The sequence below is a fragment of the Brachycentrus maculatus genome, unplaced genomic scaffold (assembly GCF_059751285.1).
Source record: "Brachycentrus maculatus isolate JH-2025_06_01 unplaced genomic scaffold, ASM5975128v1 h1tg000351l, whole genome shotgun sequence".
In the NCBI taxonomy this organism is placed as follows: Eukaryota; Metazoa; Arthropoda; class Insecta; order Trichoptera; family Brachycentridae; genus Brachycentrus; species Brachycentrus maculatus.
The window spans coordinates 49,013-64,736 of NW_028281100.1; the positions used below are offsets into that span (position 1 = coordinate 49,013).

Genomic DNA, 15,724 nt, shown 5'->3' on the forward strand with positions numbered 1-15,724 from the left:
ATTAAGGAAAACACTTCGTTTTTTACCACTTGAGTTTTATTATAGACTACATGTTTCAGAAGTTAAACTTCCATCATTCAGGTCTGTATAATACAGACCTGAATGATGGAAGTTTAACTTCTGAAACATGTAGTCTATAATAAAACTCAAGTGGTAAAAAACAAGTGTTTTCTTTAATCATTGTAACATGTCTTACCACAAAGTTAATGCCGAAACAATAAATAAATATATACCTGTATAATGTTAAATTAATTGTTTTTTTTCTAATTAAAGGATTAATATTTGTGTTATTATTATTTACACAAATATTTCAATTTCATACTATTTCTGTAAGCGCAAGCGGCTCAATATTAGAAATACGAATCAAATTGTAGGTAGAATGGGTTCGAACCGAGAAACTTGACTTAAGAGTCCGCGACACTAACCGTGGGGCCACAGCCCGACACAATATTTTATATTAAATGTAATAAAAGCTAACTGAAGAAATAACTTCATTAATTGATTCGGCAGTCACTTTGTGGTAAAATCTGTCCATTTTTAATTAATGTATTACTTAGTAAATGCCACTTTTTTTAAAATCTACTGTGACACGTGTTTCGATGCATTCCGCACCATTTTCGGTGTTTGAAAATGATGCGTTGTTTGAAGTGTTTTCCTTAATCATTGTTTTATGTTTGTTGTTTAATTTATTTTTACTAAAAATATTTTTTTGTGTTATACTTCTTTATCTGTGTTGAGATATCAGTGTGTTGTGAATTTAGTTATTAAGTGATCCTACCTGTAATTGAAGGCCGAGGTTTTGGTTTATAGTGAAACAAAGTACGTGATTCGTCGGTGAAGGTTATACAAAAAATGCCCTTGCATTGTAAATTTCGAAATAACTAGCGATTGTTTTATTCGATCAAAAACCGAACAATACGAGATCGGCTTCCTTCTTTTCCTCGTTATTTAAAAAAAATCAAAGATCGTCATAGGAGACGAGTTAATTAGTTTTTTCTGGTCTGGTTTTAATTGCTCAAATTATCAGCTACATAAAAAAAATATGTTTTCAGGCGTTTCCCAGTATGTAAAAATAATTAAATTAAAGAGTTCTGATTTTGTATAGTCCAACACACATGGATGTTGTGAACTCATGTGTACTTGTGTCTAGATTGACCATATATCTAGGCATTTCAAAAAGTTGAGTAGTGTGGTTGTCAATCATGGGTAGAATGGTGAATATTTCACTTGTGTAAAGTGATAACTTAACCAGCCTATTAGAATTCCCAGATGTGTGAAAAAGTATTTGGACACACTCAAAATGTTTTAAAATCATGTTATTCGAACGAATGAAAGCGACGATGAAGTGCAAAAAATATTAAATACACAGTTAACACATTGTCGTTGAAAATTCCGTTTAGCCTAAAGATACTAGGCTGCGTTTGCATTGATTTAAAGCACATAGGATACAGAGCGATAGTAATTTATCCGTTTTAGTACTGAGATATTTTCCGATGTCTGCTAAAATTGCTTAAGATTTATTTTGCAAAAATAGCCAAATGTATTGGACATTGTGATGGCGAAAACAATAGGTTTTTATCCAAAAAATATTAATCTATTTTTTTAATAATAAAAAAAATATAACTTGTTTATTTGTGAATATTATTGACGAATCACAACTTAAAAAACAAGCACGCTGCGGCACAACCTCCCACCTTGATGGCCAAAATACACCGGAGTTATCGTCGGTATATCGACGATCAAGCCTTTGGCAAAGTTTACCAATGTCGCCATATCGATTCTCAGCACTCTAACGGTTAAAAAATCAAGTAAATTTTTTAACTGGAATGAGGACACGATGCAGGGAATAATAATCAGTCTGAGCTCTTTTAGTATAGATTTTTCCTTATATGGTCAAATATTAGCGTGATTTCTGAAAATTAGTAATATTTTTTAGTATTATTTATATTTACGCGGTCGGGAATTGACGTCCGCGATTGTATCACGCGCCCGCTGCATTTATGCAAGTCGATGATGGGGAACACATTTTTCTCGGAAATAGTATGATGTACGCAGTTCGTGTTTGTTTACTTAAAGTAAGGCGAGGCATCACATTACTTGGGAGTATGTAAATACATGCAAGATAGTGATTCCTGTGGTTGAACCAACATATCGGCTGTCCAAATTTAAAACACAGTAAGGGACATTTTTTTGTAGTACGTTTTTTTTTGCATTTTTGGATTAAGTAAAGTCTACTTAGTCCATAAATGCAAAAAAACACGTACTACAAAAAAATGTCCCTTACTGTGTTTTAAATTTGGACAGCCGATATGTATGTGCACGTATATTCGAATCGAAAGTAAATACATTGAAACTAGGCATGGGCGATAGGATTAAATAACGAGTTTTTTATTAAGTTTTACTTGGTAAATACCACTTTTTGTTAAATTCGAAATCGTTTCGATGCATTCTGCTTCATTACTGGGTTTGAAAATGACGCAGAATGCATCGAAAAACGTGTGACAGTAGATTTTTAGAAATTGGTGTAATGACCAAGTATTGTGAAATTTAAAAATATATATTTAATTTGATCGTCCTTTGCCTTAGATCAATTAAGAATGTATATTTACTCGTATTTACTAAGCAAAATTCAAATCAAGAACGGATGGACGCTGGTATTTACAAAGCAAAATTCAAATTAAGAACGAATGGTTACTCCTATTTACCAAGCAAAATTCAAACTAAGAACGGGTAGATAATCGTATTTACCAAGCAAAATTCAAACTAAGAACGGGTAGATACTCGTATTTACCGAGCAAAATTCAAATTAAGAACGGATAGATACTCGATATTGGTAAATACCAAACAAAATTCAAACTAAGAACGGATAGATAATCTTATTTACCAAGCTCAATTCAAATTAAAAACGGATAGACACTCGTATTTACCAAAAAGTGAATGCCGAATCAATTAATGGGACAAAATCTCGACTGGCGAATCGATCGATGGAACAAGATCTCATTTGATTTTCGATCGACCGTCTTGTCCTTTCGACGGGTGAGTGTGAGTGAGGGGACCGTCTGGGCGAGGAGGGGGGGGGTTGGAAGACCGGTTCGGCGGTGCATTCCGACAGCTCGGAAGGGCAGACAGACACGCACCGACACCGCCTTGCGCGCGTGTGTGCGCACATATGCGCACACTAGCGCACGTCGCCGTCACAGCGACAGGCCGCTTAGTGCGTAATTAATTCTAAAATTCTCTCCGATTCTTGACTGGTGGTCGTCCTCACAAAACTTGACGACAGTCTCTTGTGTATGATTCGACTCGTAGGGACGTGACTAATGGGTGACTGTTACTTTTTCGATTATTCGATTGGGATGGTAATCGCTACTTTTCTCGATTTATTTTATTTTATTTGGGAATTTTACTGGACAGTTACATATCAAGTCATTCATATAAACAAGTATGTATTACGAAATAAGTAATTGCACTTAAGACAGGATATTCGATAGCCCATAACTTAATTTTCTTTTGACCCAGGTAAAATTTAACATATTTTTTTGTTTGTTTAAAACACCGTTTTTGTATTGAAAAAATAAGTTTTTCTTCGAAGTAAATATATGATTTTAAAAAGAAAAGAGTTATTGAAAGGTAAGGAGTTTTTAAAAATATGTAAAATTATTTTTTCAATATATATATTTTTTAAATTAAATTCTAATGTATATTCTAAAAAAATGTACGCAGAATCGTGTGACTTCTCGCGCAGCCGGTCGCTTCCTTAATGTATTTTTGAGAGTACACCTTTGATGTATTTTTTGTGATTTGCAAAGAAATCAATTTTATTTAAATTTTCTATGGATATCTTTGTTTTGATTCAATTACAAAATTGTGAATGCAATAAAATTAAATGTGCATGTATACATACAATGAAGAGTCATTTTCATAGCATTCTCAACGCCTCCTTGTATCCGATTACTTATACTCTATAACCGTGGGATTTTTAGTATAATTGCATTCAATCACAAACATCACAAATGTACTGGCTTAAGTATTTTATTCTTTATTTTAAACATTATCATTTTTTTTGTTATTTACAAAAATACTTCAATTTCATTCTTTTTCTGTGAGCCTAAGCGGCTCATTATTAGAAATAGGTATCAAATTGAGGTAGAGTGGGTTCGAACCGAGAAACTTTGACTTAAGAGTCTGCGACGCTAACCACGGGACTACAACCCGACTTAACATCCATTCCTTCCATTAATTTCCGAAGGATGTATGTATGCACTTTTTTAGGGTTCCTTTTCTATGTTAGTTGTAATTTTGATGGGAGTTGAATTTTAGCAGAGAATTTGTGAAATTTACATAAACATCTACTATACGTCAATTGATATTTCAGCCGTATTGATATTTCATCCAGTGTCTGAAATAAATAATAATAAAATTGTCTCATTTTATTAATTGATTCGGCAGTCACTTTGTGGTAGTATACAGGTAAAATTTTATTCTGTTAATTTAAGTATATAAAGGAACTGAGTAAAAAAAAAAACATTAAAATAAAAATATTTTTTTATATTTTTATTTTTAAAAATCAATAAAATTGTCAAAAAGTATCCATTGTATCTCTGAACCTACATACATCCTAGTGTCATCGACTCTAAAAATTACACCCAATCAAAAACCTTAATATTTATTAACGATAATACTCGTAATTTTCTTCCTAAACAATGGGTCTTCTTCATAGTAATTTATTTATTTGATCCCACGTGTGATTTGATATTAAATTTTAACCGCTCTGCGCATTTGCGGTGTGAAATCTCCAGTTAGCGTCAGGGCGGCAACACTGGGAATGGTGACTAGACCCGCGTGTTAATGATCTATCTTGACATTGGCCTTTACATCACCAAACGTGTCAAGTATCCGCTTTTCTCACACACTCGTAGGCCTATTCAGATTCATATCCGTTGATTTTTATTTATTATTCGACATGTCAAGAATTCCAAGAATTGCAGTATTAAAAGACATACACCAATTCTTTAGTAAGTGCCTAATACATATAACGTGGTAATATTTTTCTTCGTAAATTGGGTGTAAATAATATGTAAAGTGGGTGTATAATAATAAAATAAACAATGTGTTGCTTTGTAATTAAAGAAACGACAATAAAAGTTTATTCTTAATTAATCTTTACAATAATTTTCTATCTAACTGATTCTGACAGTTAACAATATTATATTTTTTCTATCTGATGTCTTTTGTTTTATTCAGTGCGACGCATGCGACATCTGGTGGTAGAACTGTTTTATGTAGTTACTATTTGTAAGTACTTAATAAAATGTATAGGTAGGTACCTAGGTATTTTATTACATACATATGACCAGGGCTGTGTATATACGAGTATATAATTTATTTCATCATACACAAATCTTATCATCATCGTCATATTATTATGGCTCATGATTAGCAAATTCACAATTAAGTATCCCATTTTACAACATATCGCTCACTCCTTTTAAGTACGTCATAAATCATAAAACTTGATATTTCAGGAGATCGTTTTTAAAGTATAAAAATATAATAAAATGTATTAAAAATAAATAAAAAGCCGCTTATTGCACTTTTTACTGTGCAACAGATCTTTTTAGGTAAAACCTGAATCTTTTTTCTCCATTTGAAATGTGCGGTTTCCTATTTCGTATAGGGAAAGAATTTAATGATATACGCACCCTTAGAAATTTGTATTTTAAAATGTATAAAAAATAAATATAAAGCCACTTATTGAACTTTTTACTGTGCAACAGTTCTTTTTAGGTAAAACCTGAATGTTTTTTCTCCATTTGAAAAATAATTAGTATATTTAAAAAAATAATCAAACAATACCTTTTTTTCAAAATGCAAAAACAACACTTTCTACCCTGTTGCGGGTAAATATTAAGTTTGAAATATACCGCTTTTGCTGGGATATAGTACATTTTCTGGGCATTCCGAGAACATGCACAACTGAAATTTTACGATTTTTGATATATGACGTTGTGGAAAAGAGTGAGCGATGTCTCCTTTTAAATATTAAAGCCCGTTACTCGTTTAGTCGCAACTTAATTTTCTCTTAATCCGGGTAACATTTTACTTATTATTTTTTTATCAAAACACCGTTTTCGCATTGAAAAAATAAGTTTTTCTTCGAAATAATTATATGGTTTGAAAAAAAAAGAATTATTGGTGAGGAGTTTAAAAAAAATTATATTTTTAAAGAATGTATATTGTATATTTTTTTGTTTTTTAGAATATGTATGTAATAAAATACCTAGGTACCTGCCTATACATTTTATTAAGTGCTTACATATAGTACCTACATAAAACAGATCTACTACCAGATGTCGCATGCGTCGCACTGAAGAAACAAAAGACATCAGATAGAAAAAAATAATATTCTGAACTGTCAGAATCAGATAGATAGAAAAATATTGTAAACATTAATTAAGAATAAACTTTTATTGTTGTTACTTTAATTACAAAGCGACACACTGTTTATTTTATTATTATACACCCACTTTACATATTATTTACACCCAATTTACAAAGAAAAATATTACCACGTAATATGTATTTGTTTTAACTCATTTTAAATAACTTTTTTCAATGCAAAAACGGTGTTTTAAGAAAAAAATCAATTACGGAAGATGTTACCTGGATTAAGAGAAATTTTACTACTACTACTACTACTACCATCACGCCGTTTCCCCGCAGGGGTAGGCAGAGAGGATGGAACGCGAATTAACGAATATCGGGCCTTAATGTAAGTGTCTTCGTAATAATTTATAGAAGCAGGACATTTGCTTTGAATCGAATACAACATGTACGAATAATAATTGACACCCATTCATTTAAAATAACGACGCATGTGATTAATTTTAATTAATTTGTAGGCTGCCTGAAGTGACATTTATTGGATAATGATTATGATAATGCAACAGATTCCGTATAAATTATAGACAGCCAATCAGATAAGGCGTCTGGAAACGCATCTAATGTGCCCTGTAGTTTTTTTTATGTATTGGGTCATATTAAAAGTTCCTTGAATGTTTTTCGCAGAAACTTTGTGACACATTTTATAATTTTTATAAAATGAAACAACTTTGTTTTAAACACTTTTTATTGGTACACTTTATCCAACCGGTTTCGACTAGAATTTTGTCATCATCAGGGTTTATGTACTAAATTCTAAAATATTGAAATACTCATAGTTAATTACCCTTTCCTTCCTTTCCTTCAAAAACTTCCACGCACTCCGTACACCATATGAAATTGAAATCACTAGAATTTCACTAGAGACATCTATGGTGAAATGAAAGAAGCTTTTTTATTGAGCAGAGATTCTTTTATTTGTATGTACAAACAAATCATATTAAAAAATTAAAAATTGTATTAACATGTTAGTATTCGACTCAACACAGGCCATGCCTAAAGAGCCGTAATACATATAGTAAATGTACATATGAAATAAATATGTATCTATGTATTTATGAAATAAATTAAATAAATAAATAAATAAATGTGGGGTCCGAATTCTGGATTATAATCACATATGTACATAAGAGACGCTAGAAAATATCCTTTTCATTTTATTATAATTTTAGCTTCTAATTTGACCAGTTAATTTATTTACAACATTCAGCGTGTCCAAATACTTGCTCACAAATCTGAATTATCTCATATTAAGAGTTTTTTGACAAATATTTTTTTTTTAAATACTCTTAATTGGAGATAATCCAGATTTGTGAACAAGTATTTGGACACACTCAAAATGTTGTAACTCCTTATAACATTCCCTAAGATGAAGAGGTACCTATCTCAACGTTGTAGGGGGGTTCGCTGGCTAGTTACTAAATGGTTTATCGCGTTTCGTAATACTTTCCATGTTTATCCACCGTTCCTTATTCGCGTTGATATTTCAAATCAGCAAATTGGTTCAGGTAAGCCTTTGAAGCGAAGTTATGCAATATAATACCAAGCGGCCTTGCTAAAATCAGCATCGCCGGTACTAGTATCTGTAGAAAGTAATGGTCTGATCCAGTGGTCGCCAACTTTTTTCGAGAAAAGGGCCGGATTAATTTTTTTTTAACCAAAGTGACCGGATGTAAAATCAATCCTTAATCCGATGAAAATAATAATTTATGTTTGCTAATTTTATATACTAAAATATGTATTTTATTCTAGGATTATTTAATTCATATATATATATATATAACTTATTTTTTTAAAAGGTGTAAAATAATAATTGAGGCCTTCCAATTGTCGAGTTTATTTATTTATATTGTTTTACAAATTTTCATATTTCATAGGTGTTGTTTTATCTTTGTATTTTATTATTTTTCATCATTCTCATACTATTATATATTTTTTTTAATGCTCCTCACTGGAGTTTCCAGTGCCAAAGTGCACATTTTTAATAATTATATATAAAACTTTAAAAAAGAAAAAAAAATAAGATATGCAATCGAATACGATACGACGCGATCTATTTCAGATCTACCAACCTCCATTAACCATTTATGAATAGCTCTTTTATACTTTGTATCGTTATTTAATGACTTTATGGATAATGAAAGCAGGGTGTTCAACTTTATTGCATAAAAATCAAAATCCAATCGACCAAAATAAGTTTGTGTTACATTTTGTTTCATGTTGAGTTTTAGATATTGTGAATTCATATACATACGTTTCCATAAAGTGTGTTAATGATAATTATCTCATATACCCAACGTTTTTCATTTTGAGTCCACTAGCTACTACTCATCAAATTTCTATTGATTAATTAAAATACAGCTGCTGTGAATTCACAACCAAATAACAAAATTGTATAAAATTAATATACGAATTATTTGTACGCCAAAATCGGGAATTCAAAAAAATTATTTGATGAGCCTTATGAATTTTTTCGGACCACATGTTGGTAACCACTGGTCTAATCAACCACTTAGCATTAATAAGAAATTGCATAATAAATTTGTTCCTTATCACGGCTTAGAAATCTGCACACTTTGGCAACACTGCACAATGAAAATACCTGCGCCGCACATGGAAAGTATCGCGACACTTTATAAAAACGACAAATTCACCAAATATCAATGTATAATCTTTCTTATACGAATGCTCGATCCTTTTTGCTACCGCGCGCCGTTTTCTTTGCCGCTCAAAACCGCGTCGAATCATTTCACCACCTGATCGCGAGATGCGAAAAAAATGGCTAGTGAAATTCTACCACTTTGTAGAAATGTCGATTTGTCACCTGCGCAAACTGACGCGACGATCGTTCCATTTCTTCCCTTTTGATGAAGTACCCCTCGCGCTTTCGCCCTTTCTCCCCGCGTTTCCGATCTCGTGGGAATGCATTTTCCAATGTCAAGTGAACGGCCGGCGAACCTAGAGGCGCGTTCTCACAGGGCCGCGTTTTTTCTTTCGTTTATCGCGATTCAACGTTTCAACGATTCAACCGCGGGTGGAGAATCGACGCCAGACAATGGGAACAATGGTGTTATGTAAATTATGGAGGATATTATTTTTATGAGTTATGTGTTTTGTCCGACGCGTTGCGAATGCAAAGTTATGCTTCTTAGCATTGTACTAGACATTGAAACCTATCGTACAATATTTTGAGTGTATCCAAATAATTGTTCGCAAATCTGGATTATTACGAGTTATTTTTTACTTTTTTTACATCTCAACGTAGATAAAGAAGAATAAGGCTTGGAGCCTATGATGGTCGTAAGCTCTGTAAATACCCAGATTTCCATATTCTTCTTTATCTACCATAAGATGTAAAAAAAAATAATATGAAACCTATCTTTTTTTAATGGTTTTGCTTTTTTGTGTCAATATTTTTTTAATAATATAATAGGTGAATACTAAGCACCCTTGAAGTAGTATTTTAAGAAACTAGCTCTGTATAAATTATTCTTTATTATTAAACATAGAACGAATGCTTGTTTTAAAATCGCATTATTGTCTATCGTTTTTCTTTTTTTTAAATGATAATAATGATACAATTATGACAAAGTGATAACTTAAACCGGCCTACGATCGATCGTGAAACTGTAAATGGCCAGACTCCCATTTTCCTCTTCATCTACGTTGAGATATCAACTTGATACATACTAAACCATCTCAACGCACACTTCTTCATTTTGTCGATAATGCTATCTTGGCCTTGCATTCTTTCCTTATTTCACTGTTCGAACATCTATCGTACATGGTTTTGCCGCACTGAGACTGCATTTCGACTGCATTCAGTCTACTTTCATCCTTCTTCTGCCAGATCCACGCTTCACCTCAATACATTAGAATTGAAACCAGGATTCCGTTGTGTACTGCAAGTTTAGTTTTCGGTGATAGGTTTTTTTGCCGTTGAATTGTCAAGTCTGAAACGGCATTTCCATGGGAAAAATCAAACAAAATACATACATGCTACACGGTATGGGCGTGTCTCTCTATGGCTCTGCATTATGTACGTAATAATACAGCAAGTAATATAATATACCTACCTACCTACATATGTTTACGGTCGCACGAACATATTAACATAAAGGTCATGTAACATGTGCTATTTAAAAAAAAAACACAGTGTAAATTTTTCTGATAGGCACCGCTCACTTATTGACGTATTTACATCATCTTGAGTGTGTCCAAACACTTATTTACAAATCTGGACTATCATCAATTATAGTAGTTATATTTAATTTTAATATAAAAAAATAATAATAAAAAATAAGTATTTGGAATATTTACACTCAAAACGTTGTAAATAAATTAACTGGTCAAATTATAAGCTACACTAAAAAAAGGAAAAGGATATTTTCTAGCGTTTCACATAAATCGCTCACTCCTTTCAAGAACGTCATAAATGAAAAAACTTGATTTTTCAGTTGATCGTTTTTTAAGTTTAAAAATATAATACAATGTATTAGATCAAGCCACTTATTGAACTTTTTACTGTGCGACAGATATTTTTAGGTAAAACCTGAATGTTTTTTCTCCATTTGAAAAATATTAAGTATATTAAAATAAATAATTGAACAATACATTTTCTTCAAAATGCATTTTGATATCTGTTGCACAGTAAAAAGTTCAACAAGTGGCTTGATATTTATTTTTATACATTGTATTATATTTTTAACCTTTAAAAACGATCTTCTGAAAAATCAAGTTTTTTTTATTTATGACGTTGTTGAAAGGAGTGAGCGATATGTGAAATTTTGTAAATGAAATGTTACAAATACCTGTTTTTTGTTACACATTATTGTAAATGTATTTTTGTAACTGTTGCGTAAAATTTCCAAATAAATAAAATAACGATTTATTTACTTCTTCCAGTCCACTGGTGACGTCATCCTGATTCCCGGTCTGGGCGGGGAGTCCTGTACGGACAGCAGCAACGGGAACGCAGACAGCGGCGACGAGGACTGGACGGGCCGACCGCCATCTCCCTGCGACGTCGCATTCGAGAACGACAACATACTCATCAACGGCAGGAGCAACATCGCCGCCGGGAGAACGAAAGCGAAGGTAATTTTTATCATCATATTCGTGGTCTCTCCGCCATCTGACTGCGGACGTATCGTTTCTTGATTTTTTTATTTTTTTATTGATTGTTATTTCTTCATTTTTAATTAATGTAACTAATTAAATAACTAACCACCACGCCTCTTCCCCGCAGGGGTAGGCAGAGAGAATCGAATGCCACTCCACTCTGTCCTTGCAAACATTCTTCGCCTCTTTTACATTCATGCATCTCCTCATACATACCCGACGATTATTACGACTCCTGACCCGGCCGCTTTCAAGTATTTGACATACCTGATTGTGCCAGGTTTTGCTGGGTCTTCCTCTGCTTATTTTTCCTACCACTTTTTCTTAAAATCTATTGTGACATGTGTTTCGATGCATTCCGCATCATTTTCAAACACCGAAATAGATGCGGAATGCATCGAAACACGCGTCACAGTAGATTTTAAGGAATAGTGGTATTTACTAAGTAAAACACTAATTGAAAATGGATAGATTTTACCACAAAGTGACTGCCGAATCAATTAGTGAAGTTATTTCTTCAGTTGGCTTTTATTACATTTAATATAAACTATTGTGTCGGGCTGTGGCCCCACGGTTAGTGTCGCGGACTCTTAAGTCAGAGTTTCTCGGTTCAAACCCATTCTACCCACAAATTGATACATATTTCTAACAATGAGCCACTTGGGCTCACAGAAATAGTATGTAATTGAAATATTTGTGTAAATAATAAAAACACAAATATTAATCCTTTAATTAGAAAAAAAAACAATTTATTTAACATTATACAGGTATATATTTACATCTTTATTTATTGTTTCGGCATTAACTTTGTGGTAAGACATGTTACAATGATTAAACAAAACACTTGTTTTTTACCACTTGAGTTTTACTATAGACTACATGTTTCAGAAGTTAAACTTCCATCATTCAGGTCTGTATAATAACTAAAATATAACATATAAAATGTTTCTATAAATAATTTATTAAATAATATATTGTTTCAAAATTCTTCACCTTTGCTTTCCATTTTCCTTTGTTTTCAAATTCCGCCCCTTGACTAACCTCCTCCCCCTAACTTTCCCCTCTCCTTATTTATAGAACAATTTTATATTTTAGTTATTATACAGACCTGAATGATGGAAGTTTAACATCTGAAACATGTAGTCTTTAATAAAACTCAAGTGATAAAAAACAAGTGTTTTCTTTAATCGTTATTTACATCTTATTATAGTATTTCTTTTTAAATTCTTTCAGACTCTTTTCATTCTTCATACATTCAGGCATGTCGTCGTATATAATGTAAATGAAGTGTAAATAATAGTTTGTATTAATGTAATGTAAGCTAACTAAAGAAATAAAATAATTGAAAAATATATAGAAATATGTATTAACTACTATCTAAAACTATTTTCGTATCTCCGTTGAAACTGCCATCTGCTGATAACTTTATAATGAACATATCGCTCACTCCTTTCAAGAACGTCATAAATCAAAAATCGTCATTTTTCAGTTGTGCATGTTTTCGGAATGCCCAGAAAATGCACTTTATCCCAGCAAAAGAGGCACATTTTTAACTCAATATTTACCCGCTACAGGGCAGAAAGTGTTGTTTTTGCATTGAGAAGAAAAGGTACTGTTTAATTATTTTTTTTAAAATACTAAATATTTTTCAAATGGAGAAAAAACCATTATGTTTTACTTAAAAAGATCTGTTGCACAGTAAAAAGTTTAGTAAGTGGCTTGATATTTATTTTTAATACATTGTATCATATTTTTATACTTCAAAAACGTTCTCCAGAAAAATCATGTTTTTTAATTTATGACGTTCTTGAAAAGAGTGAGCGATATGTAGTTCTCGAAACTAGTAGTTTTTACATTAATAAACTCAAAAGTTGTCTTATACAAGTTTTCTTTTTTTTTTTAAATAAAATCGCTGTTATTCTCTTATACGAGTATTCTTTTTTTTTATTTCAATAGCTGTTATTCTTTTATACGAGTTTTCTTTTTTATTTCAATCGCTGTTAGTCTCTTATACGACTGTTCTTTTTTTTATTTAAATCGCTGTTATTCTCTTATACGAGTGTTCTTTTTTATTTCAATCGCTGTTATTCTCTTAAACGATTTTTCTTTTTTTATTTCAATCGCTGTTAGTCTCTTATACGACTGTTCTTTTTTTAAATTTAAATCGCTCTTATTCTCTTATACGAGTGTTCTTTTTTTATTGGAATCACTTCGTCATACTACAAAGTTAATGCCAAATCAATGAACAATGCGTTTCTTTCCGCAATATTATGACGCACGAAATCGCAAATACGGTTGCATTATACGACGACTTATCACTGCACTTAATTGCCAGCGAGTATTTTGATAGTAAATGCACTAATCCACATTGTTTTATTGCACTTAGTTATTTCCCACACCTCTTATCTGGATCCATATATTGAATTTGCTTATTTAAGGCATCAATTCAATACGTCTTAAATTAAATGTTTACCAAGAATTTCAACAGCAAATAAACTATGTAATAGATTTATATTATCCACTGACACTTCGTGATGGAATTGCATTTTTAATATATTATTAGATTGAAACCAATATTTTTAGCTTTTCCACTTTATTTTTATTTGACCAGCGACCGGGTTTCGTCGTTACCGACATCATCAGACTGGTGGGAGGCTATACAAATTGTTATATATAAAATTATATCAATTAAATTAAATGAAAATTATATCAATTATATCAAATCATGGTTATCAACTCCTGCCTTGTGTTATATATAACATAACAATTTGTATAGCCTCCCACCAGTCTGATGATGTAGGTAACGACGAAACCCGGTCGCTGGTCAAATAAAAATAAAGTGGAAAAGCTACAAATATTGGTTTTAATCTAATAATATAATAAACTATGTATAGTAGTGAGTTTACTTTATGTTAGCTCTTTTCCATATAACATTATTTATCGATTTATTAATTAATTTATTTTTTTATTCACAACACATATTATATAATGCACGTCGTTTTCATGTGTGAGCTCTCGGCAGCATCAATGGTTGATTTGAGTAAGCTTTTTATTTAGCAGACGCTAAGTTTTAGACGCTAACTGGTCAAATTATAGGATTCATTAAAATTTAAAATCATATTTTCAGGCGTCCCCAGTTTGTGAAATGGAAAATAAAAACTATCAAAGATTTATACACACTCATATTATTATTATTGACATATCGCTCACTTCTTTCAACAACGTCGTAAATCAAAAATCATCAATTTTCAGTTGTGCATGTTTTCGGAATGCCCAGAAAATGTACTATATCCCAGCAAAAGCGGCCTATTTTTAACTCAATATTAACCCGCTACAGGGCAGAAAGTGTTGTTTTTGCATTTCGAAGAAAAGGTATTGTTTAATTATTTTTTTAAATATACTAAAATATTTTTCAAACGGAGAAAAAACACTCAGGTTTTACCTAAAAAGATCTGTTGCACAGTAAAAAGTTCAATGTGTGGCTTGATATTTATTTTTGATACATTGTATTATATTTTTAAACTTTTTAATAGATTTATATTATCCACTGACACTTCGTGATGGAATTGCATTTTTAATTTATTATTAGATTAAAACCAATATTTTTAGCTTTTCCACTTTTTTACTGTCTGTCTGATGATGTCGGTAACGACGAAACCCGGTCGCTGGTCAAATAAAAAAGTGGAAAAGCTAAAAATATTGGTTTTAATCTAATAATAAATTTTTAAACTTTAAAAACGATCTCCTGAAAATCAAGTTTTTGGTATATGACGTTGTTGAAAGGAGTGAGCGACATGTCAAATAATAAATAAAAATCAACGGATATGAATATTTATTTTTGATACTTTTTTATATTTTTAAACTTTAAAAACGATCTCCTGAAAATCAAGTTTTTTGATAGATGACGTTTATGTATTAATTTTAAATCAAACACAGATTTTTTGAGTCTACTAAGTTACTAAACTTAGTAGACTCAAAAAATCTGTGTTTGATTTAAAATTAATACATAAATTAAAATGGAGTTCTTCAAATTAAACGCCAAATCAATAAATATATATGACGTTGTTGAAAGGAGTGAGCGATATATGTATATATACATAAACGTGCAAACATTAAAATAGTGCATTTAACCCACGGTATGTGGTACTTATGCCGTCGTCAT

At 31.5% G+C, this 15,724-nt stretch overlaps 1 protein-coding gene across 1 annotated transcript in view; it reads left to right on the forward strand.

Moving 5' to 3' along the window:
* The window catches only part of LOC148303747 (uncharacterized), an 80,436-nt gene that overhangs the window by 36,883 nt on the left and 27,829 nt on the right, over nucleotides 1-15,724 (forward strand). Inside the window, exon 3 of the mRNA XM_088269462.1 lies at nucleotides 11,347-11,538. Coding sequence (XP_088125588.1) covers nucleotides 11,347-11,538 — 192 coding nt within the window. The remainder of the gene's footprint in view (nucleotides 1-11,346; nucleotides 11,539-15,724) is intronic.